Source organism: Phaenicophaeus curvirostris, chromosome 2, assembly GCF_032191515.1.
Source record: "Phaenicophaeus curvirostris isolate KB17595 chromosome 2, BPBGC_Pcur_1.0, whole genome shotgun sequence".
NCBI classification, from domain to species: Eukaryota; Metazoa; Chordata; class Aves; order Cuculiformes; family Cuculidae; genus Phaenicophaeus; species Phaenicophaeus curvirostris.
The window spans coordinates 3,511,339-3,537,501 of NC_091393.1; the positions used below are offsets into that span (position 1 = coordinate 3,511,339).

Here is a 26,163-nt window from a genome sequence, read left to right on the forward strand (position 1 = left end):
AGTTATCCAGCTGGAAGCCTCTTAAGAGTCCAGTTGCATTTGTCTTCAGGCACCCAGACACTCCAGGGTGTACATTGGTTTTTTTTCCCCCTGCAACTTGGTTTTGTTCTAAAATTATTTAACATTGCTCATTCTTTTCCCTCTCTCTCCGCATAGCTCAGTCTTTAGCGTCATTTTACAATAAATAGTGCTTTTGGATTAAGAACCCCACTGCTCAAGAACACATGAGGCTGAGTAAGTAAGTGTGGAAGAGCACAAAAAGCACACACTACTGTACAGACATGGTTTGGGAAGCAGTAAGTGTGCAGCAACGGACAAGCCAGGAAAGTATACAGAGGGCTGAAAGCCAGGGAAACCCAGCCGAGGAAAGACCAAGGTCCTCACGCAGGGGCAGAGACGCCACCAGGAGCTGCCCCTGATACAAGAAGTAGTAACTATTGCAAAATTAGCATACCTTTAAGTTAAAGCAGTTAGTTTTCATCTAAGTAATTTTATTTTTTTAAAGTTAGACAGAATGTCCCTCTGATTGTGTTATCTTTCAAGCGGTGATTTTCCCAGATGCTGTTCATTCTTTGAAGACCATAAAATCTTGTGTGAAGTGATCTGTGCTGAACAGATGTGTCTTCTGTAATAATTTCTGTTTGCCCATCTCAAAGGCAAGATTAGACAGAGCTGAAACCAGCATCAGAAGAGTGTTGGTTTGGAAGAGTTTTGACTGTTGTGAAGTTCACAGTAACATGAAAATTAGACCTTACAAAATAATACAGTATGACCAAGATTTCTGGGAAAATTTATACACATGCATATAAGTGCGAAATATATCCTTTCCCAGCTCTTGTCTCACTGCACACGATGGATGGAGATCACTTCCTCGTGTTGCCCAGTCCTGATAAAAGATGCTACTTTCTAAAACTCCAAAATGAGACTTCAGAGAGTTGATTTCCTGGCACTTTCGCTATGACCCCCATGGGTGTCTTTGACCACGCAGAGAACACTTGGGGAGAGCTCAGCGGCCGCACTACCTCAGCGGGGCGCGTTTTTTCACGCTGAGCAGGCAGAGGGAGGGGACGAGGACGAGGGCGAGGGCAGGGGCAGTGGCCGGGATAGGGGCTGGAGCCGGGGGCCGGAGCCGGGCCTGGGCCAGGGGCCGGGGCGCCGAGGACCTCGTCCAGGCGCTCGCGGACCGCCGGGCACCGCCTCCCTCCGCCCGCTCGCTTTACGGCAGTGTCGCGCCACGCCGGCTCTTCGCGGCAGCGGAACCGGCAGGCCGGAAGGCAGGTGCGCGGCGGGGATGGCGCGGGACGGGGGTCCGGGCGGCGGCCGCGGCTCTCGAGGCTCCGGCCCCGGCGCTCACGGGGCTCTCGGGGCTCCGGACCCGGTGTTCTCGGGGCTCCCCGCGCTCCAGCCTCGGCCCCGGCGCTCTCGGGGCTCTTGGGAACTCCGGGGAGGCGGCGGGGCCCGGCGGTGCGTGCGCCTGCCTTGGCCCCGGGGCGCGGCTCGGCGGGCGGTACCGGGGCGCTAATAAACGCCGGGGCCTGTTCTCGCTCTGTTGTCGTGGCCTCGGTGTGTGTTTATTGAAAAAGGGGTAATGGGAGTGTTGTCAAGTGGGAAAGAGGCACACGTGTTGAACGGGCCTGAATAGTTTCAGTACTTACTCCTGGTGTTAATAAATGTATAGAAGAATGAAAAACTGGCATGCGATCATGTAGAGCGTTCTTTCCTTTTGAGCACTACTTGGTTTGTTTTGATTGGTAGTGGTAAAGCGACAGCTTTGCTTGTAAAATGCGTGGTGATCTCTAGTGTCTTCAGGCTTACTTTTTAGGTGCTTTGGAGGAGTGTATTGTGTTGGAATTAAAAATATATTCAAAAGCTTTTATGAGTTCTGCAGTTAGATTTATTGTCTTAATAGACTAATGTTTGTGCAGACCGTTTTCAATCTTCAGGCTTTTTAAAGAATTAATTGTGAACTACCTCTATTGAAATGGAACCCTTAATCTTCAGGAAGAACATTTAGAGTTGGAAAATCTTATTTCTAAAGAGTTAATAGAAAATTCATTCTTGATAGAGCATCAGTGTGTATTTTTGCAGGTTCTTGTTAAACTAAAACTTCTTCTCTAAAAATAAATTATGCTTTATAAACACTGAACTCAGCTCAGGCTGGTCCATGTTCTGTGTTTCTTTCCTTTCCTCTTAGATAGTCATAGGAGCTGCTGTTGGGATGGAGAGGTGATTGAGGGAAGGAAAAACACGCATCGTCTTTAAACATAAAGTTTAACTGGCCGCTGTTAAATGTGTGATTATTTTTAACTCATATTAGTGGTTTGAGTATTGAACAGGCTTCCCCCTACATGCCCTTAATAAATTTTCCTCAAATTGTTTTTAGTAACAATTTTTGAAGTTGTCTTTGAACACTTTGTAGCATATGCATTTATTTTAAATAAAATTATTATTTAATGTTTAGAGAAATAAGAAAAAAACAAAATCTACACTTGAGTTTGTCCAAGCTTATCTAATTAAAAGCAGTTTAACAAATGTATAGTCGGAAGTTTGTTAGAAATCTGATAGCTGATGTTTAAACTGAGAAAAGAAGGAAAAAAACGCTGAACCCACAAACAGGTGTAGATACACGAGGCTTCTAAATCCAAAATTGTAATCCTCAGAATGTCAGTTGTCATCTCACCCTGTAGCTGTTTTCAAGTAAAATGTTTTATCTAGTGTCACTCTCCCATAGTGGCCAGTAGTAGGTGCTTATGAAACGTGCCGAGAAGAAGAATTGGAAAACAAGTGCAGTGATGCTTTTGCTTTCCTATTACATTTCAGTAGTGATTTAAATAACTGATGATCTGCCTTTAAGCTGTTGAATTTAGTAGTTACTGAGATACCCGATTTCCATTAATTCATCAAATTCTTTTTGAGTATGCTTGGACTTCTAGTCTTTTTGACATCCTGTGGCAATGGATTTTCAGATTCAATTATGTTGTAAATAGGAAAGGCATTCAGGTTGTTATTGTTTTCGCCCTAATATTCAGTTTTATCATATATGTCCTTATTCTTACGTTATGAGCAACAGTAGTCATTCTGTATCTACCCATTATTTACCCATTGTTCTTGCTTTATAAACACCTCGTCCTATCATATAAATGAGCAATTTCATGTTTATTGCAAGTGCAATCCCTATGTGGACCTACAGGCAGGGCACTCTTATGCTTATCTCTCTCTGAGGAATTTGGTTGCCTCTGTTTGCACAAAGAAATGTGAGTATATTCTTGTCTTGGTTTTAGGAGTTAGCTTTCACCATAGCCATAAGTGCTTTAGGTTTGTACTTAAAGCAGTATTGGTAACACACCAATGTTTTGGTTGTTGCTGAGTAGTTCTTGTATAGCATCAAGGCTTTTTCCCCACCCTGCCTGCCCAGCAAGTAGGCAGGGATGGGCAAGAGCTTACATGGGGATGCAGCTGGGACAGCTGTTCTGATTTGGCCAGAGGAGTGTTCCCTACTGTGTGCTGTCATACTCAGAAATAAAAACTGAGGTAGAAGAAGAAGGAATTTTTTTTCTTCCACGTTGTCTGTGGTTTAGAGATTGTTTGGGCATTGGTCAGCCTGTGGAATGTGGTGAGCAGTTTTCTTTCCTTTAATAGTGTTGGGTTTGGGGTTTTTTTGTAATTTTCCTTTCCTTCTTCTATACAACTCTATATCTCAACCCATAAGTTTTCTTACTTTTGTTCTTCCTATTTTCTCTCTTGTCCTGCTAGGTTGGGGGTTTAGCAAGAGGCTGTGTGGCTGCTTGCCTGCTGGATGTGGTAACTGATCGATCATAACACTTTGTGCAGACACCTAAAACCACTTTCTGGTTCTATGGTCACTGCGCTCACTGAATTAACCAATGATGTTAAATATCCTGATGCCCTCTGTTCATTGAGGTTATTCTAGTTACTTGGTATGGAATATTCTGCTTGAAGGTATATGCAAATTGGTATAGTTTGCTGAAAATCCATTAGGCTAGGGAGAAACCAGGAAAGACTTAACTAGGTCACAGTGACTATGGTGGACTGCTTGGGCTTTTACCAGTTTGTCCTTGCTGATAGGGCAGTTGGTGTTTTATTTGTTTTATGCGGTACATTAATGTGTGGACTAGAGTGTGGTTGCAGGCCTCTAGCTGAACACATCTCTGAGATGCAAATTGAAAGTCATATTCTTTTTCTGGCTTGTTAAATTTTGTTGATGCTAGAGAAGAATATCTTTAATAGGAAGGTGGAGAATTTTTTGACTACGTTGTATTGTAAGCAAATAAAAGTTGCTAACTATCCCTTTCTATTGTGTGCTGAGTTAAGGATCATAGTTTAGGGATGTGGATTATGCGTCTTCCTTGATTTTTCCGTTTGTTTTATGGCATGTATTTACTCTGAGGCATCTGTCACTCTTGTTTGCCCAAAGGTATGTTTGGAGGTTGACCTGAAGTATAAACTGAATCTGATATTACTGTCCCGGATCATAATTACAGCTGCTCATAGAATATGAATAGATAATCGTGGAATGATGAGTTAGTGATTGAAGCATTTATTGGATAATTTATGGAATAAATTTCAGTTTTCCAGTTGTAAATGAAATTGACGAAATTGTGAGAATAACTAGATGAGTTTGTACGGTAGTGACTTACTTGCCTGTGTTCAAATATTTCTTAAAACCGAAACATTTACATCTCTATCAACCATTCCTTTCTTTGAAACTGGTGAAAACTGCTGAACTTATTTGTTTAGTGAGTCTGTATTTGGAAACTGGATTCTGATTCATTTATTCAAGAAATGTGAAGGCATTATCCCTATTTGCTGGTCTAAAGGGGAACGATTTGTCCTATCCTTGAAAGATTAAGGAAGAGTAAACTGGGTCTCTGAAACTTTTCTCTTCCATTTCTATCAAGAAACTTATTATTTGTGGTGAGTGGACCCTGACTAGCCCCCAACCACTACCCAGCCTCTCAGAATCACAGAATTACTAGGTTGGAAAAGACCCATAGGATTATTGAGTCCAACCATTCCTATCAAACACTAAGCCATGCCTAAGCACCTTATTCACCCTTCTTTTAAATACCTCCAGGGAAGGTGACTCAACCACCTTCCTGGGCAGCCTGTTCCAGTGCCCAATGAACCCTTCCGTGAAAAATTTTTTTCTGAGGTCAAGCCTGAACCTCCCGCGGCAGACCTTGAGGCCATTCCCTCTTGACCTGTCCCGTGTCATTTGAGAAAAGAGGCCAGCTCCCTCCTCTCTACAGCCTCCTTTCAAGTAGTTGTAGAGAGCAATAAGGTCTCCCCTCAGCCTCCTCTTCTCAAGCCTTAACAACCCCAGTTCTCTCAGCCGCTCCTCCAAAGACTTGTTCTCCAGCCTCTTCACCAGCTTTGTTGCTCTTCTCTGGACACGCTCCAGTGCCTCAACATCCTTCTTGTGGTGAGAAGCCCAGAACCGAACACAGTACTCGAGGAGCGGACTCACCAGCACTGAGTACAGAGGGAGAATAACCTCCCTGGACCTGCTGGTCACACCGTTTCTGATACAAGCCAAGATGCCATTGGCCTTCTTGGCCACCTGGGCACACTGCTGGCTCATGTTCAGTCACTGTCAACCAACACCCTCAGGTCCCTCTCCTCCAGGCAGCTTTCCAGCCAGGCTTCTCCTAGTCTGTAGCACTGCATAGGGTTGTTGTGCCCCAAGTGCAGGACCCGGCATTTGGCCTTGTTAAACCTCATGCCATTGGACTCAGCCCAGCGGTCCAGGCTGTTCAGATCCCTTTGCAGAGCCTCCCTACCCTCCAGCAGATCAACACTTCCACCCAGCTTAGTGTCATCTGCAAACTTGCTAAGGGAGCACTCAATGCCTTCATCCAGGTCATTGATAAAGACATTGAACAGGGCTGGACCCAGCACTGAGCCCTGGGGAACCCCACTTGTCACTGGCCTCCAGCTGGATTTCACACCATTTCCCACCACTCTCTGGGCCCGGCCATCCAACCAGTTTTCCACCCAGGAGGGTGTGCGCCTGTCCAGTCCAGTTCTTTTCTGCTGCAAGACACAAAGAGAACAGAAGACATGCAACAGTTGCTTGGAACGATAAACGTGATGATCTTGGATGTGTGTCCCCTTGCTTCTCTTTCCCCTGAGTTATTATGGAGCATGACATCATATATTGTAGAGCTGAGTTGCCTCTGAAGCATGAATGTAAGAAAGATGCCACAGCAATGATAAAATGATATAATCAAACATTTTTGTTTATAGGTAGTCTTTAAAAATTGATTCTATAAATCTGAAGAGTTTATGTATCTGTCATGCTAAATACTCACGGTTTAACCTCAGATGGCAATGAAGCACCCCGCAACCACTTGTTTACCCACCCCCACCCACCCCCGAAAGTGGGATGGGGAGGAGAATGTGAAAAAATAAAAAGTACAACTTAGGGATTGACATAAAGACTGTTAATTAGATCAGAAAAAGGGATAGAGAATAGTAATAATAGACTATACTAACAAATGATGCACAATGCAACTGCTTACTACCCAATGACTGATCCTCAGCCTCTCTCCAAGAAGCAGTGATCGTGGTCCCTCAGTCAAGTCCCCCCAGCTTACATACTGAGCATGACATTATGCTGTATGGAATATCCCTTTGGCTAGTTTGGACCAGCTGTCCTGGCTATGCTTCCTCCCACCTTCTTGTGCACCTCCCTGCTGGCAGAGCATGGGAAGCTGTAAAGTCCTTGACTTAGTGTCCCGGTTTAGCCCAGGCTCAGGCTATTTTGGCAGCTAAAACTGAGCTGTTTGGCTTCCACTATCTGAAAAAAAAGTGCAGTTAACTTTCAGAAAAGGAAGCTACTTAGGTGAGACTTAAGTAAAATCAGAAAACTGATTCAACTCTATCTGAAACCAGAACACTTAGCATAAGCGCTGCTTAGCACCCTGATATTTTTAGTTGTTGATAGCAACGTTATTCTTATGCTAAGTCCAAAACAGCACTATACCTTCTGCTAGGAAGAAAATTAACTGAAACCAGAACACTTGTTCAAAGGCTTTTAATTTTTAAATAGGAGAATCTGTACTAATATGTGTGTATTTCTTAGCTTACAGTACAATTTTTACACAATGCCTTTTAAAGAATTTTACATATGTTCTAACAATGTGGCATTGTTGCATTACATGACAAAAGTGTAACCATTTAAAAAATAGCACAGCTGGAAAAAAAATCCTTCTTTAACCTCTTCATATTACTAGAGACGCAGTGGACCTCTTTTCATCATATCAGCTAAGAATAGTAATGTTATGCCTCAGTTTTTGTTCCCCTCATTTCTCATGGAACAAGCACAGATTTCTAATGCTTACAAGCTTTGTGTTCTGTTGGTTAGAGGTTTCCTCACTCTGGGAAACTATACAGGTGTCTTTCTCAAAGTGTCCTCTTGCATGTATTGCCAACACTGTAGGCAGTCAGCCCAGGAAGGGTAGGCAGCAGCTGTTAGTTTTGGTTTTAGTTTGCATACATTGTAACATTACAGGAATGTAGCACTACTTTCTGGGGTTTTTCAAAGTTCTAATTCAAACTGCAGGAGTAATAAATTATCAATTAGGAGGTTGCCATTTTCTGTAATCAAGTAGCTGATGTGCTCTTTGATGTGTCTGCATAGCTGTGAATTCTGAATCAGAGATGACAAGAGATTCTGTTTCTAATAACATTATTTTATGGGAATCTATGTCTATTCAATAGTTCAATGTTGCTTAAATGTATTTTTAATTAATCTTATTTTCCTTACTAGAAGGGCCTACTTTGAAAGAAGTATGCAGGTTTTCAGGCTGGAGGGGTGTAATTAGTGTTCCTTGCATTTTTTTTCATAAATTTTTAGCCTGAAATTTTGGCTTTATTTCTTCCTACGTCCTACCAACGTTGAAGAACAGATTAGAGTCATTTATAGAGTAGCCCTGAAGAGAGCAACTTGGAGGTGCTGATGGGTGAGAAGCTTGACATGAGCCAGCAATGTGCACTTGTAGCCCAGAAAGCCAACTATACCCTGGGCTGTGTCGAAAGAAGTGTGACCAGCACAGTGAGGGAGGCGAGTCTCCCCTTTTACTCTGCTCTTGTGTGACCCCACCTGGAGTACTGTGTTCAGTTCTAGAGACCTCAGCACAGGAAAGACATGGATCTGTTAGAGCTAGTCCAGGGGAAGGTCATGAAGATGATAGAATCGTAGAATCGCTTGGTTGGAAAAGACGTTTGAGATCATCAAGCCCAACCCAACCGTACCTGTCCACTACTAAATCATATTCCTAAGCACTTCATTTGCCTGTCTTTTAAATACCTCCAGGGATGGTGATTCAACCACCTCCCCAGGCAGCCTCTGCCGGTGCCCAATAACCCTTTCAGTGAAGAAATTTTTCCTAATCTCCAATCTGAACCTCCCCTCTTGCAGCTTGAAGCCATTCCCTCTCATGCTTTAGCCTGTTGCCTGGGAGAAGAGACTGACACCCCCCTCACTACAACCTCCTTTCAAGTAGTTGTAGATGGTTATAACATCTCCCCTCAGCCTCCTTTTCTGTAGGCTAAACAACCCCTTCACCAGCTTCGTCGCTCTTCTCTGGACACGCTCCAGGACCTCAATGTCTTTCTTTTAGTGAGGGGTCCAAAACTGAACACAGTATTTGAGGTGTGACCTCACCATTTCTGAGTACAGGGGCACTATCACTTTCCTGAACCTGCTGGCCATGCTGTTTCTGATACAAGCATAGATGCTATTGGTCTCCTTAGCCACCTGGGCACACTGCTGGCTCACGTTCAGTCAGCTATCAACCAACACATCCAAGTCCTTCTCTCCAAGTCTGTAGTGCTGGCGGGAGTTGTTGTGTCCCAAGTGCAGAACTCTGCACTTGGCCTTGTTAAACCTCATCCTGTTGGCCTCAGCCCATCAATCCAGCCTGTCTAGTTCCCTATGTAAAGCCTCCCTACCCTCAAGCTCATTGACACTTCCTCCCAGCTTAGAGTCCCCTTCCCCCTTCACATCTAGTTTAAAGCTCTAATAATGAGCCTTGCTAGCTTATTGGTATCTTTTCCTCCCCTTATGGACAAGTATACCCCATCCTTGGACAGCAAGTATGGTGATGTGCAGGCTAACTCATAATCAAAGAACCCAAAGTTTTGCTCCTCACGCCAAGTTTGGAGCCAGGTATGTATTTCTTGGATCTTCCTAGTCCTTCCCTCATCATTCCCTGTAGTTGGAATGACAGATGAGATCACTACCTGTGCACCCATTCCCTTCACTATAGTCCCAAGGCCATGAAGTCCCTTTTAATTGCCCTTGGATTTCTTGTTGGCATTTTGTTACTGCTTACTTTGAAAATCAATAGGGGATAATCATCTGTGGGCCTGACTAGAATTGAAAGTTTTCTTTCTCCATCTCTAACGAAGGCCCCAGATAGGCAGCAGACTTCCCTGTGTAGTGGGTCTGGTCTGCAGATTGGGCCTTCTGTCATAGAGGGAGTCCTCTATGACAATAACCTGTCTCTTCTGCTTAACAGAAACTGTTTTGATGGATGGCTTAGGGTGTTTTAGCCTAGGGAACATTGCTAGGCTGTGAAGACCCATCATCCTCATTGAGGTTTGTTTCCATTTGCAGAGCTTCGTATCTGTTGTGTGACGGAACCTGGTAGGCTGAGGTCGACACAGGGGAGATGCCTGCTACACTGGGCATGAACCTGCTGCCACTCCCCTCCATCTCCTACATATCTCTCTTCAGCTGAATGGAGAGAGGATGGAGAGTGCTCCATCACGTGAAGCATGCCTGCCTGTTGGGTCTGGGACAGTGAGCATAAGGTGTTGTTCCAGTGGTCAATTTCCCTCTCACACTCCCTAATGGATGGCCCTCAGCCTGCTTGCTCAGCTCCTCCCTGAGCTCTGTCACCAAGTGGAGGATTTCCTCCACCCGAGCACAACTCCCACAAGTAAATTCCCCACTGGTGTCCGATACCAGTGCAAGAGGGGGGGCACTCCCTGCAGCCCGGCATCTGGGTGACAGCGTGCACCCACTGGGGCTCTGTCTGGGAGGCTACATCACTCACGGCTGGTACAGAGCTTGGAGCAGTCTTAATTTTCTGCCCAGTGGATGCTATGGATCTCTGGTCCTTCTGGCTGAGCTGTAGCAACCTCCCTGCACAAACTGCTGTGCAAATTGCTTCACTCTGCTTTTCTGATGTGTCCTGATCCTGTTTGCAGCGCTTCAGTTGCTGCATTCTCTAGAGGCTGTTTAAACGTTCTGCAGCTGCTTCTGGAACCACCCCCTGCCGAGTCAGGAGCTGCCCACCCCTTTCTCTGGGAATCGCCTTTTAGCCTGGATCTAGTACTCAGCTGCATAACTTACTGACCCTGTCACAGATTCTCGACAATGATCAGAGAGCTGGAGCCCCTCCTGTATAAGGACAGGCTGAGAGAGTTGGGCTTGTTTAGCCTACAGAAGAGAAAGCTCCAGAGAGACCTCATAGAAGCCTTCCAGTCCTTGAAGGGGGCCTACGGGAAAGCTGGGAAGGGGCATTTTATTGGGGAATGCAGGGATAGGAGGAGAAGCAATGGTTTTAAGGTGAAAGAGGGTGGATTTAGGCATTAGGAAGAAATATTTCAGTATGAGGGTGGTGAGACACTGAAACAGGTTGCCCAGGTAAGTTGTGGATGCCCCATCCCTGGAGATGTTCAAGGCCAGATGGGATGAGGCTTTGAGCAACCTGGTCTAGTGGAATGTGTCCCTGCCCCTGGCAGGGGTGTTGGAACTGGATGATCTTTAAGGTTCCTTCCAGCCTAAACCATTCTATGATTCTCTGATATTTAAAACAAATTGAAAACAAACAACTGCCTGTCTTGGGACAGCTTCAGGTATGTCTGTTACAGCCCTGGGTTTATTTACAACTCCCTTTGCAGGGAAGGACATAGTGTTGCCTCTGGGCAGCGGGGAGAAGGTCTGAAGAGGGAGGCACCCCAAAAGATACCTGGAAGGCTGAGGTGACTGTGCTTTCAATTCTTCCTCAACTGGAAAAGCTTGCCTTCATAGGTTGTTTTTTGGGAATCTGTATGCATCTCCCTTGCACTGCAGTATTTGACCATGTCATGTCAAAGAGTGAGCTTCATTTTGAATGTAGTTCTGTTTGTTTTTCTGATAGGAATGTCGAAGTTTCAAGCTTTTTAACCCCTGAACTGAACCTTCAGAGTGCTGTGATGGGGATCTTATAAGAGAGAGAGGGTTACTAGACTGTGAAGGGCTTGTTCATGAGTACATGCCTTTGGAAAAGTATTTAAATAAGCTGACAGAGACTTTCTGGAGGAGTGTTAGAAAGACTGAGGGGCTGCACAGTGCTAACAAAGAAATAGTGGAAGTCTGATCATAGGCAGAGATAATCAGTAAGTCGTCTGATTTGGAGGATTGGCTAGAAGTCATTTAGAAAAAGAAGGCATGTTAGGTTTTCTTCTTACCTTACTCCTCCTTTCTGCATGAAATAGCTGTCCAGTAATTGATACTCCCTCAAAATGCCACTATGGACAGAAAAGAAAAATGGTTCTGTGTTATGTAAATCTGTACATTTTCTGTGTGCCTTACTGTTTGAGGATTTGGGAAAAGTTATCTTGGTTATTTTCTGTTCCTACTGAGTTTTGTCAACAAGGATGAAATTTTGTGTATGCTTAAATCGCAACATTTCTCAGGAAATCAGGAGTTGTTGGGGACTGAGAGACTTTGGCAGCTTGGTAGCACCACATTGGTAAGAAAAGCTGACTGAGACTTTTAGGAGTATAGAGGATATGGACATTTCATAGGTCCTGTGTCACATCTAGTGGCCCATGCAAATTTCTTTGATACTATAGAGAGTCTCAAATGCCACTAAATGGTGTGTTTAGAGACTAGATCGCACCCAGGTGCCTGCCATAAGGGAAGCTTGAATCTTCCTGTATGATTCAGGCATAGGTTTTGAAAAATGTCCTCATATTTTTGGTTTTCTGTCCAAACCCGCAACTGGTTTTGGAAAGAAAATGTCAGTGCATGTGCCTAAGTGTGCTGAAGGCTCTACGCTTTGTGTGGTACTTCTCTGTCAATAAACATGGTAGTAAGTAAGTAAGTGTCTGCTTATGTGTCTTGTAAACATAGTGACAGTAGACATGCGAGGTACTCTCAATCTGCATGTCGTATGTATGAGTCGACAGATTAATACAGCGTTCTTGGAGGCATTAATCAGAATGTGAATTTTCCTGTATAGATGCCCAGGTAACATGCCTGGGATGCATGTTGGGGATCAAGATAAGGATAGTAGATCTTCTACTAAACAGTTTGTCAAATTCGTTCAGTGATGCAGAATGATGTAGTTTCTGCTTTCCATCCTTCTTTCCTATTGTTTAGGAGATTGACCTCAGACCTGGCTAGAAGCAGCCTTTAATTAAATTAGTTTTCAAGATTAATCTAGACAAGATTGACAAACTTTGGGAGTCAGTATAGAATTTGTATCTCCAAGTATGCTTCAGGGACTGGGAATAAAAACAGTTGGTTTTCCCTCATCTTCTGCTAGGGGTTCAAGGGTAAATATGAGCACTAAGTTTTGGGGAATAGCTTCCACCTGCAGACACAGCCAGATGCTGTTTTCACAGGAAGCAGTGGCAAAAAGGCATTCTTCAGCTCTCAGTTCAAAATGGTCAAATGCTCCAGATTATCCCAAGGTCATTTTGTAGGACTGAATATTTTAGTGTTTTAAGAGTGGAGGTGGAAGGGAGAAAGAGATGTAGAGGAGAAAAATTAAGTATATTCTATTTCTTGAGCACGATTTTCAATCAAATTCACTGATAACGAACAGAAGATGTCCTTGTATGGTATCTTTACTTTTTCTATAACATCTGCTGAACATTTATTATTTAAATTAAGTTACATTTGTCCTTTCTCTTAAACAAACCTATGCTAGTCAAGTGTGATTTGAAATATGGAAAAAATTAGTTATTTCTGTCCTTGGAGAATTCCAAAGCAGAATTAACTAAATTATGAATACAACGTACCTACCATGAACAATATGACTTAGATACCTTAATTAGGTAGTCATTGGGTACACAGTTTGATATTTTGCACTTTAAAGAATGTGTCTGTTAAATAAATGTTTCCTTTTGGACTTAATCATTTTGTGCTGCTGAAGCAGATTGAAGGTGGCATAGATTTGCGTTCCTTGTGGTAATCTGTTTCCTTTGAGGAATCTTTTGGACTTGGTTTTTGTCTGTGTACCTAAAATAAGAAACTTATTATTATTTATTATTTAGCTGAACCCGATCTTAGTTGTACACCGCACTCATGAGCCAAGTATAGTTTCATCTTGTCTTGCGGAAGATAATTATTCAGTTAACTTTACTTGCTTCCTGAGCTTTGGATATCCCAACAGTAAGTTTCTATTGTATGTATTGGTATTTCAGTTAATTAAGGATATTCTCTTTTATCTAAAAGTTACTTTCTTATTATAGCTTTATTGTTTTAAAAAGTTAATAAAAATAAGTAAAGTAATATTCTTGCCCTGACAAAGTAGAGATCCAGTTTAATATCACTGAAATTAATAATTTGAATCATTATTTCTTCTGGTCATGGAATGTTACTAGCTATTTCCAAAAAGACCTTTGGATTTTCACAGTATGCCATAGTTGTGTATGGCCAGGCATAGCTGTGTTATCCATGAGAGACATACCTGACTGAACTTTGAAGCTGATGCCATTCTTGATAATGCCTCTTGTTGATCTGCTTTGGTTGTATAAAGGTGCTCACGCAGGTTTGCATAGATAGTATTTAACAAATCTTTCTAGAAGAGATGTAAAATGATGATTTTTGCCTCTTGCAGAATTAAGTTACACTTAAATGCTTCTTATAGAATAACATTAGCTGTATCTTTGCAAGAACATTTTTCAATGTGATTATTTTCTGGTTCTAGCTTTTCTTTTTGGGTTGCCGAAGGGTTTTGACACACAGTTGCATCCATTCTCTCCTTTTATATAATGAAGGGTCGGTTCAGCCTCCCAGATCAACATCACTAATGTTTTGAAGTGTTATGGGAGACCAGCTTCTGCTGTTTTGGAAGGGCCAATGCACCTGAAACTGTTCTCCTGGGAGAAGGCAAAGGGGTGGATGGGCAAGTAACAACTCCCTGGCATGATTTAGAAGTGGTGGTAGAATGGGAAGGCTTGATTTGGTAAGCTTACCTCTTGGTCACCTTCAGACCTTTTATGGGCTTTGATATGATAATCAGGTGCAGAAATACAATTAAGCCCTGTTGGTGGCAAGATTACAGGTTGTGTAATGTTTAAAGGTCTGATCTGATCTGTGCAGAATAGAAATAGGTATTCTTTCTATTCTTGCCTTCCCATTCAAGCTCAGAAGAAAGATGAAAGCTTTTGTTATTGGTTTTCTGCTACAATAAGCCTATTATGCTTGCTGATTATTACTTGTACAAATTTTCATTCACAGGTAGTAGCCCAGCTGTACCTTTGTGCAGTAACCTCAGGTTGTTCATTCCATTAAAATTTTATTGTTAATCTCGAGCAACTGGTACAAGCAATTCTTTTACATCCTGAAGCTGAGCTGCAAGGAATTTGGCAATGCCATCTCTATGGCTGCTAGTTAGCATTGGACACTGTATCCTTGTGTATGCTTGTAGATTCAGAGTCAGTACAGGAATGTGTTATGGACACTTTCTTATTACCATCTAAACAGATGCTCTGGTTTGGTCTTATCACAGCAGTTATGCAATTATGTATTATGTATGTACTACTATAGCAGTTATTTTTGCTGGACTGCATTGCATGTCCTCTCAGCCACCCTCAGTGAGATGCAATATGCATTACTTAGCTGCCATCATTAGCTCAAAGGTTTTTTTCTTTCTTTCACTTATCTATTGTTTTTAATCCTCCTTTTCCTTCCTTTGGACATATATATCCATGCTCACCTTTTATCCACCTCATACTTTTTCTTTAGTGACAAACTTTTCTGGACTAGTGTGAGGTGAACCCCCTGGGGTTGCTTCCAACTTCTGTTGATGGCATGATGTGAAAGAGACACAGAGACACCCCTGTTATGCTTAAGCAAAATCACCCCCCAACAAACAACATCTTGTATTTGTGGCTCATGCATAGTGTTTAAATAACACACATTATGGATGTTGAAGTTGAAGATTGCTTCTAGTACATGTCCACGTGTAAGGCAAGACTTTTAAGTCTCTATTACTTGGGATGCAGTTGGCTCTCACTCCAGGGAACAGAAAAGTTAAAGTGATGGGGTGTAAAAATGCAGACATTTCTCAATCTAACAATTGAACTGCACCTTATGTTCTTGGAGAAGAAAGATGAGTTATTCTGAAGAAGATTTTATTATTATTATTATTATTGGCTATCCTTATAATTGATATCTAAAATGAACACATTATTGGGCCAAGCCATGTGTTTGGCATCACGCCAAAACAGTATTGGGTGTAATCATAGGACATGCCTCTCCAGTGGCAGGCAGCTGGTGTTCAATCCCATGTGCATGGCTAAGATTGTGAGAGAGAGAATCTGGAAAAGATTAACGTTCTATTGAATGCATGGCTTGCAATTCCATTATTTAGAGGGTTTTTTTGTCTTTTGGGTTTTGTTTGGGAGGGGAAGTGGGGTTGTTTTAATGACTTATATAATCAAGATCCTGAAGTTGTCTCTTATATGAATGATGACACACAAAGGCACTGTTATGCCTCTCATTGTGCTGAAGCATTTGTTTGAATTCTGGTAGTAACTGACATGAATACCCTATATCAGGCAGCCACTATTATTTCCTGAGTACAAATTCCTTAGTGTTGACATCTCCCTTTCAAAGACTGACCTGGTCTTGACTGGCGATCAGCAATATTCGACCCAGAGGGCTTGAGAGATTTCCAGTGGGATGTCTGAGCCTTTTGCACAAAATTAGATATCTGAAAGTGTACAATTGTTATTGCATCATATAGGACTGCTTATAAAAGTATAAAATATGCAGTTGGAAATATTGCAGTGTCTTGCTTTCGTCTGCTATTTGTGATGAATACCCTAGACATTGATTAAACCACAATTATCCCTGGATGTCAGCTTTGATGATAGATGCTATATTTGTACTGTTTGCATCAAACACTGCAACTCTACAACTACCTGAAAGGGGGTTGTAGAGGAGGAGGGAGCTGGCCTCTTCTTCCAAGTGACAGGGGACAGGACAAGAGGGAATGGCCTCAAGCTCTGCCAGGGGAGGTTTATGCTGGACATTAGGGAAAAATTTTTCACAGAAAGGGTCATTGGGTGCTGGAACAGGCTGCCCAGGGAGGTGGTTGAGTCACCTTCCCTGGAGGTGTTTAAGGCACGGGTGGACGCGGTGCTAAGGGGCATGGTTTAGTGATTGATAGGAATGGTGAGTCTCTTCCAACCTAGTTATTCTATGATTCTATGATAAGAAGTTCAAGTGAATCTAATCAAAATGTCCCTGTTGTTGTAAAGTAGCTTTTTAATCAACTACTTTTACTTATTTCTTTTAAATGGCAGTATAAATACGCACCAAATAAAATGTGTTCGTGTTGGGTGTAAATATTGAGACTTATCTGTAAACAAAATGTGAAGTTTTCCTTTATGTTAAGGAAGCTGCTGACAACAATTTTTTCAAAAATTATAGAATTGTTTGGGTTGGAAGGAACATTTAATTTATTATCTAGTTACAACCCCCTGCCAGGGTCAGTGACACCTCCCACTAGTCCAGGCTGCCCAAGGCCCCGTACAGCATCACCTTGAACAATTCCAGGGATGGGGCATCCACAACTTCCCTGGGCAACCGGTTCCAGTGCCTCACCACTCTCATTGTGAAGAATTTCTTCCTAATGTCTAATCTAAATCTTCCCCCTTCCGATTTAAAGCCATTGTCCCTAGTCCTATCACTACATGCCCTTGTAAAAAGTACCCCCCCAGCTTTCTTGTATGCCCCTTTCAGGTACTGGGAGGCTCCTATGAGGTCCCTTCTGAACAGCGTGTAGCCATTGATAGACCCTCTCCAGTCACGGGATTAGTCATGGGATTAGTCCCACCAAGCTTCAGTAACAGCAGTCAGGTTGTAGCATTCTGATGCTACACTCACTAAAATTCAGTGTTTATTTATTTGTCTTGCTTTGTTCCTCTTTCACAGTAACATGAAGAAGTAAAATATTCTCTGTGTGTTATATTTAAAATGCCTTAATATGTCCTCATGGTCTTGCTGCTTTTGTGTTTGATTTCTAAATGCCTTTAAAGTGCAAAAAAAGTTAATGCACTGCCTTCCTCCCTCCCTTTTAATTTATTGTTTTGTGGCTCGGATATTATCTGCCTTTTTACCTTCCCTTTCATTTGAAATGATTCCACTTCAACAAGTGAAAATGCTGTTTGAGATAAATACGATGTGGTCAATAGCAACCTGCTATTATTTACCGGTGTCTAAAGCCTCTTTTTCTTTATAAACTTGTTTGATTAGTTTAGTAATCAATCATAACTTCTTCAGGTTTTATAAATGAGTATTTTACATAGACCGCAAAGAACTTTGTAAATAGTTGAAAGTAGTATAGGGAAAACCTGTCTTAATATTCCTAAAACAGTTTAAACAAAATGACTGCTTCAAAGTTTTAAGGGACCTACAGCATGTTAAATACTAGAAACTACAGAAGCTGGTAGTTTAGGATAATGCAATTGCGGATTTTATCTGTGATTCTGTTAATGCTGTGTTATTCCCTCAAGGTACCACATTGGAGCTCTCCCTTTCTCTTAGCCCTACTAGGCAGCTGGCTTGTTTTGCTAAAGTATATAGAAAGTAAAAGAAAAAAGTTTAAACTCAACAACAACCAAAAATGCAATGCTTTGACCATAATCTCTGTAACATTTCAGAGGAGAACAGAAACAAATCATTCTGTAATATACTTATAGAAGAAAGGCCAGGAGTGGTAGGAAAACTTAAGTAATTGGTGAAAACGTAAAGTGGAAAACTTCTCCAGTAACATTAGTTATCTTTGTAATGTCGACAGCAATTTTTTAGTTTGATAGGAAAAACTCTGCTGAGGTTATGATCCATGTTTACTGTTAGTTTTATGTTCAAACTATAAAGCTTGAATGGTTTCATACCTGAATCCTGAGTATAATCTGTGTTTATGTTTTACTTTCCCTCATAAAAAGTTTCAACATTAAAATCACACTTGTTTTTAAAAGAACTAAAATAGGCTTTAAAAGATACTGCCTCTCATCTTCACAAAGCTTTGGAAAGGCGGATCTTGCTCTTGCTGCTTTACAAACAAGTTTAATGGACAGATAAGGTTTTAAGGCTTTTTTTTGAAAGAGGCAGGAAATCTGAGGTAGTGCTAGGAATCTTCAGCCTTCTGTTCTTTTTCCTTAAAAAATAGTGGAATGCACCTAGGTGATTATGTGATTGAAGAAGAAAAAAGGAAAAGAAAGATATTTTTCAAACTTTTACTCATCTTAAGGTTAAATTCCCATTCCGCTTGTCTCTCTACAAACATTAAATAACCTATTCTCACACCTTTTTCTTGAGAGGGAATGGGCAGAAGGATGGCAAAAGTTTGTTTTGCTTCTTTATGTATGGGACATGGTAAATAGGATTTAATTTCTGCTGCCTTTTAGGCCCTTGTTCCAAAACCATCAGACCTTAGCAGGATCTTTTGGTAGTACAGGTATTTCAGGTCAAGCTGCAAGCAAACAGGTACGTTTCTGTCAAGTAAGAAGGAAGTAGTTACCCTTATTGTGGCTGTGGGAAGACAAGCAGTAGCTGATCCATTCTGTGTGATGCAGGCAGATATCTACATAAGCAGGTTTTATGTGAAAGCAGGTAACTTATTTATTTATAACAAATGTACATTTACACTGCATCTCATAGGGCCACAGCATTTTTGACTCGGCATTTACATCTGTAATTGCACCTGTCCCCTGCCTTGTAATTGATGGCTGATTTTGTTTTCTTTTGGGGCCCTGATGAGGGTGGGTGTCATGGACCAGAAGTGAAGCGCATGTGGGGTTTGGCTGTAAATGAGGCAAAATGTAAAAGAAGCCTTGGGCAGCTGATCTGCCAGACCAGCTCTCCTGGAGAACAGCAAGTCCTGAAAGCACGTAGGCATGTGTGGAGCATCATTTATTAATACGAGCTCATCTGTAGGAATTCAGGGCTGAATTTGGCTCTTTGGCCAAGCCTGAGGTAGGGGAGGTGTGCCTTTACTTGTCACCTGGAGTTCCAGATTTTATATTTCAGAAAGCATTGATAACTCAATGAATAAAGAAGAAAAGCACTCCTTCAAAACTTGATTTCCTAACAAACGGGCCTGCTGGAGGTGCTTTAAAATCTAAAAGTGTCTGAGAAAAGTGAACTTTTTAAAAGCAGGTTAGAACTTTCATAAATTACTGTGCATGTTCTTTCTGAAAGGACAATTAAGATAGTAATATTACAGTTACATTGCTATATGTTTTTGTAAAGAACCATAATTCTGTATAAATATGTATATGAGTGTAAGTATAAAATAAATAGGCAAAATGGAGTTATCTTTGATAGCTGTGGCAGTGCTGTTGTTGGAGCAGTATGAGAATGATTTACTGTTTTTGTTGGGTTCAAACAAAAAAGATTGGGGTAGATTCCCTCAAGTTTTGGACATGTTACTACTTTCCTATAATGGTGGCTGTAGTGATCACAGTCTGTTTTCACTAGGGACTACACATGTCATGGCTAACATGTCATATATCCATGGAACATCTCAAAAGATGTTGCTTGGCTTTGTCTGCTTCTAGGCTTAAATTTGAATATGTCCTCTCTATCCCCTTCACAGTTAAAGATTTTATATTTCCACATTTTGTAGTTTCATCGTTATAACATTTATCTCCAAAATACCAGCTGTGGTGATAGCTTTTCTCGAAAAGCATCTTAATGCGAGGTGGGAAAACAAGCAGACCTAACAAGTCAGTGACATTTCTGTCTGTGACTGGAACGCTGCATTTGGATTTGCTTTTGTACTTTATTGCAGAGTTGATAGCTAAAATACAAATGTGGTCATTAAATGAAGAATAATGTTAGGGATAATTGGATTAAAGCACAATTTTCTATACGGTGTATGACTGGCAGGGGTAGAAGTCATTTTATTAACTCTGTTTTAGGTTATTTAAATTCTGTATGGCCGATGGTCTTCAGGCATGGTAAGAATAGTGCAGATCATTAGGTTTGTAATGGTATCATTAATTGTTTCAAAAATAATCTAAATCTGTATCTATCTGTTACCATCAGACATTGTAGCTGTGCAATAGAGTTCATTAAACATTTCTGCTGTGGCATGTTTTGAAATTAAACAACTTTGAGAACAGTTTCAGTGCAAGACTTGGATGGAGTACAAGAAGTTCAGGTAGAGAACAGCTGTGGTTTGCTGTATAGATAGGAGCTTGTTTCATTACAGAAATAAGACCATGCAGAAAAAAACTGTAGTCCTGAAGAGAGCCTTGCACTGCTTAAGTGTGTGTGTGAGCTTTCAGTTCTAAGATGAAAATATCCCGAGGCATAATTTTTTCAGCTTTCTGGTAGCTCTTTTTCCTTTATCTCTTATAGTAGTTCAGTGCTATATGTATTAACGTATTTTTTCCCTGTTGTAATTTTCTTTGCCTGTTTTGCTGGTTAAAAATGTCAAAGCTATTTGCAAGAAGGATGCTCCTGCATCAGGGCTGGAGGCTGTTAACCAACCAAAAAGCTCCCAGTGTGGGCTGTTTCAGAGGAAATCTTCCCATAGGTTCTATTCACTTACTGCTGTTGGGAGCTAAAGTTCAGTTTACATAGATTTCAGTAAAATACTCTTGTGCTAGTGGTGGTAAAATAATAATTGTCACTTTGCCTTATTGCTGGTGACTTTTCTTTAGGGAGGAGGGAGAAGAAGAACCTGCTGACTGACCTCTGCATGTTACCATGTCTTGCCTATGCTCTTTGCTTTTCACCTCCCTTCTACTGAATCTTAATTACCAACAGTTTGAGAGATATTTCTAAACTTGGGTAACTGAAGTGCAAGCCAAATTCTGCTTGCTCAAAAAAGTCTTTCAAGTTTGTGATGTGAGTTTGTATTTGTAGCATTAACAAAGCCATGTTATTTGTTTTGTTCTCGTCTAGGTGCTTGAACTGGGATTTAATTTCTCATCCTATGGATCACTGAATGAGTAACAGATGGCCTTGCCTCGTCTTACAGGCGCTTTACGCTCCTTTTCAAATGTCACTAAACATGAGGATTACAGTGAAGAATTAGCTGACTTAAAGGTAAAGATTTTTTTCTTTTCCAAAGCATAATTATAAAGTATTACTGTACATATAGTAAGAATTGTTTGCTTTCTTAGTTTGCATTGCTATTTAATAACAGTAGCTAAGCAAGACTATACAGTCTGTGTATTATTTCTTGTGCATTCCTTAGTAGTGTCCTCACTCGAAGTCAAATTTGCTGCAGCTTTGTGTGGATACTCGGCTGTGTTAGTACAGTCCTGTTGTTTCATCTTTCAGGAAGTTATTTAGGTAGGGCTGGGCTGGTAGGGTTTTAGCTCCAAGCTTATGTAGAGCTGGGAAGCCAAACGTTTCCCTCTGAATATTAAGTTCACTCTGGACTCTTGTTGAAGGATGTTTAGAATAAATATAGTGATACTGAATTTAGGTGCTTCCCCACCCGCCCCCACCAACACGAAATAATACATTAAAGCTATGGACACATTATGGGAACCTGTAATGTGAAATGAATTCGCAATCTTCAGAGTAAATTTCTTGAAGGTGCAAGAGGTTGGGTTTACAGAGAATTCTGCCTTGGAAGGAGTAAAGTAGGGAGAGAGATTGTGTGTATATCCTCCTGTTTCCCTACGCACAGGGAAGAGTGAAAAACAGGTAAAAGGGGAAGTGTTTGCAGTTGCTACTACACACTGACTGAATGCAATAGGAAAGAGTGTTTTTTAATCTGATGTTTAATTTTAAAGGAATCTCTGTGTACTAATTTGAAAAACCCAAATATTTTGCATTTTCAGACTAAAAGATCAAAACTACATGAAGAGTTGCTGAAGTCTGATCTTACTTGGAAGAAGATAATAAAGTTTGTTGATGACAATTTGGACAAAAAAGAACACCAAACTGTAAATAGTGATTTAAAAACTATACTACAAGCTGCAAAACAGATAGGTACGTTTGATTCACTAGTGTTCTAATAGTAGACTGTTTGGGGAGGAGGTTCAGACTGCTTTCTGCCTGCATGCTCTGCATACTGCTACAATTTTAGTTCTACCTTGACTCCAGGCTTGCCCTGAAATATCTGTGAAACTTCATTTTATCCGATATGTGTTTTCACAATTTGGTCTTATGCTTTATTTTAAAATATGCTACCATTATTATGTGGATATTCTTGCTTTTTGCTAGCATTGTTGTGTAGTGTGTTGTATGGTTTGTGATCAACCTTTATTAAGCAAAAGCAACAGCTTCTTTTGGACTGGCAGTATTCTGAGAAAAGAGCAATCTTAGTCTTATCTACTTTAATTCTGTGTGATTGGTATAATGAAAAATTGGATTGCTATATAAGCAGATAAATATGTGAAAAAATTGTTTTCAGCTTGAACTGTTTGGTGTTGGAGAGAGAAATAAATAAAAAAAATCACTCATCTGGAATTAAGCTTTTAAAACTGAATACACATCTTGGCAAAGAAGGTGTGAAATCTTAGTTTCAGTCTGTAGATAAACTGTTTCCAATTAAAACTAATTCAGCCGGTGTTGTTGGCAGAATTTAACTTCATGAGCTCAGAAATTGAACATATGGCTCAAGCTCTAGCTATCACATATTTAAGAATTTTTAATTTCAAGCTAATACATATATTTTCTCCTGGTTATATTTTAAATATCTTGGACAGAACCATAAGTAAGAGGACTGAAGGAATTAATATGTATAAATATAGCTGGGTTTTTTTGTCATTATAGACCAGAGTGTGTTTTATCTCAATCTCTGGGGAGACCTTCCAATACCTGGAAGGGGACATGCAAGAAAGCTGGAGAGGGACTTTTTGCGAAGGCATGTAGTGATAGGACTAGGGGCAATGGGTATAAATTGGAGAGGGGAAGATGTAGACTAGATATAAGGAGAAAATTTTTCACAATGAGGGTGGTGTTGCACTGGCACAGGTTGCTCAGTGAAGCTGTGGCTGCCCCATCCCTTTGCTACCCTTTTGCGTCTCAAATAAATAATGCATCTGCAATTACCCTTTTTTTCCCAGTTAATTCCCATTCTTCCTACATATGTACCTTCACAGGTTGGAAGTGGAAAATTTTTTGGTGGTAGCCAAAAATGGAACCATTTCCAATGATAAATCAATTTTAGTGGAAGTTTTCACAGAAATGAAGAAAAGCCTTTAAGTCAATTACTAATTATGTAAATTTTTTTTTGTGAATCTGAACTTAAAGTTCATTTCCCTTCGAGTAGTGCAGACAGCTCTCCTCTAGTGTTTTTTATTTCTGTCCTGGTTTTGTCTGGGATAGAGTTAATTTTCTTTCCAGTAGCATCTGTGTTTTGATATTAGTATGAGAATAATGTTGATAACACCTATTGTTTTAGTTGCTGCCAGGTAATGTTTATGTTCAGCTGCAACAGAGTTAATTTTCTTCCCAGCAGCTGCTGTTGTTTTTTAGATTTAGTATGAGAAGTATGTGGAAATAAACTGATGGGGCTTTTTGCTGTTACTAATAAGTCATGGATTTTGCAGTTCACTAGCAGAATACATGGTTCTGTTCCATACTTGTCCTCATTTTAGGTATTATAGTAATTTTTTGTAAGTAATGTAAGCAAAAACTCCGTATGTTTTTTTTGAGGGAAAGCTGCTCATCTAGAAATGATTGCTAGCTATATTTTGCACCTAAGCATCAGACTTGCCTTGGAGAGGAGAACTGGTGTTTAAATAAGGACCTTGTTAAAGTACCAATCAGGCACAGCAAACTGTGTAAATCAGAGGTGCAGGGAACTATGGCAGTGTCATTTTCCTTTAATCTGAATATTTATGACCATAACAGGCAACCTGGAATAAGTGGAGAAGACCTGCATAGTTGTTTTAAGTATCCACTGGGTATAGCTTAAGTTAGGGCTGACAAAAATATGTTGACTATAAAGTTTGCAATGTAAGAACTCATGTAATATAGAAAGTAGGGCAAAATGCCTGGTAGTGGAAAAACGGTTATAAGCAAAACAAGTATTTGCCATTCTTAGCTGCCAATGTTATCTATGAAAATAATTTGGCATGGTTGCATTTTCTGTAATAATGACAAATTATATTAGCTGTGTTATTTATCTCCTTTTTTTTGCCAAAGATGGCTGCAAGGCCATTCCATTCCCCCCTGCCCCTCACCAACTTTCAGTGTGGTGGGTAGGTAAAGCGAATTTTAAGACTTGAAAGTAATGCTGGTAAATTTTTGCTTGATGGAGTGGAGAGGACAAAACAAACAAAAACAAATGCATGAATATTTAGTTATGACAAGTTAAAAAGAAAACATCAGCTTTGACTCTTCTAAATAAAAATGTGTAATGTTACGGGGACACAAGCCAGAACTCATAGCAGTGAGTCACAAATTGACAGTATTGTTCCAACCATCATTATCAGAAATGTATGGTATGGAAAAGGAATTGCTTATATGTCTTTTTACCTTAATTTCAAGGAAATTAAATCTCAGCCTGGGCAATAGATACTGTAATATTTCTTTACTTTATGGAGAAAATGTTACTTACTGAAATGATCTGATTGGCTTACAAACAAAAAAAGGAAAGAGTACCTTCAAGTTATGCATCTTTTGCTATCTTGGCTGACTCATTATGTTCAGAGGGGAGGGGTAGTATTTTCTCAAGAGATGCTTCCATGGATAGATGTTGATAATGAAGGAGTATTAGCACATGATAAACCTAAGAGACTTTTCTCAGTCTTCAGAGCAATTGCTCTTTTAGTTTAGTAATGTGTACTTACGTTCCAACACAAGTACTTTAAGTAATTGTATTCCTAACACACAAATACACGAGAGAGATATTCTTGCAAGCAAATGTAGGCCTATAAATTTTTAGATGTTGGTTTTTGGGTTTTTTTCCTGTGGTTTCTATATAGCTATTGCTGAGAAGGAGGCTGAACCGCCTTTTTCATTTGAGATGTATTTCCATTTGAGATGTATTTCCATATATGTATTGTATTTGTGTGTATATTCATGTCGTGTATCTTCCATATGTAGGTATCGTAATTATCCTGTAAATATCTCCAATCCCCTCCATAAACTTTTCAGCTTTTCAAAGTGCACCGTAGGGAAAGTCAAGAGAAATGCTGAATCTTTAGGCACTATGTTATGTTCCTAGTTATTCAGCCTTGTTCCATCTTCTTATGCTGGATTTCTTTTGCCTCTTTCCTGTTAGACTGTGTGGGGAAAAAAATCCTTGCTTTTGTTGGGGTTGAACCCAACTTAAGTTGAATCAAGTCATAAGTAACAATGTGAAAATAATTGAAAGATCTTACTACTGATTTCAGTAAGTCTTTTACCAGGCAGAAAACAGGGACATAGTAAAGCAGGGACATAGTAAAGCAGGTACATAGGCACATAACTGAATAGCAGAGGTATGCAGAGGGAGGCACAAGATGGCTTTGATTACTGAAAAGAGAATAGCCGCATTTACTATGCCTTTGGGGATTTTTAAAAATTAATAATATTGCTCCTTTTAAAATAAATAGTTTGGTTTAATAGTTCTTTTGAATTAGCTGTGCTGGAGGTTAATCACAAGTGTTATCACTTAAATCATGCTCTTCTCTTCTGCTGCTGTGCTGGTTGCTTCTGTCATAACTAAAGCATTAACCAGGTAAAGACATCTTGACAATAGCTGCTTGTAAATCTTGACACAAAGCTTTTAAGGTGTTTTTTGAAATTACATAGTCTTGTAGGAGATGCTAATTATTCTAAAAATGGTGGAATAACCTACCAAACTTCTTGGAACGCATTTTGTAAACTTAAAAAAGAAATTCTGCATGTTGTCCTCATAAAACAAACAAGAACGCCAGTATGCTGCCTTGTTTTGTTTATTTCATGCATGATGACTTTTAAAATCTCATTTAGTAGTCACATTTTGG

At 40.5% G+C, this 26,163-nt stretch overlaps 1 protein-coding gene across 1 annotated transcript in view; it reads left to right on the plus strand.

Moving 5' to 3' along the window:
• Positions 1-1,238: 1,238 nt before the first annotated feature.
• The window catches only part of ASCC3 (activating signal cointegrator 1 complex subunit 3), a 277,171-nt gene continuing 252,246 nt past the window's right edge, over positions 1,239-26,163 (plus strand). Inside the window, exons 1-3 of the mRNA XM_069851132.1 lie at positions 1,239-1,278; positions 21,173-21,316; positions 22,063-22,213. Of these exons, the coding sequence (XP_069707233.1) occupies positions 21,227-21,316; positions 22,063-22,213 (241 nt within the window). The 5' untranslated portion in view covers positions 1,239-1,278; positions 21,173-21,226. The remainder of the gene's footprint in view (positions 1,279-21,172; positions 21,317-22,062; positions 22,214-26,163) is intronic.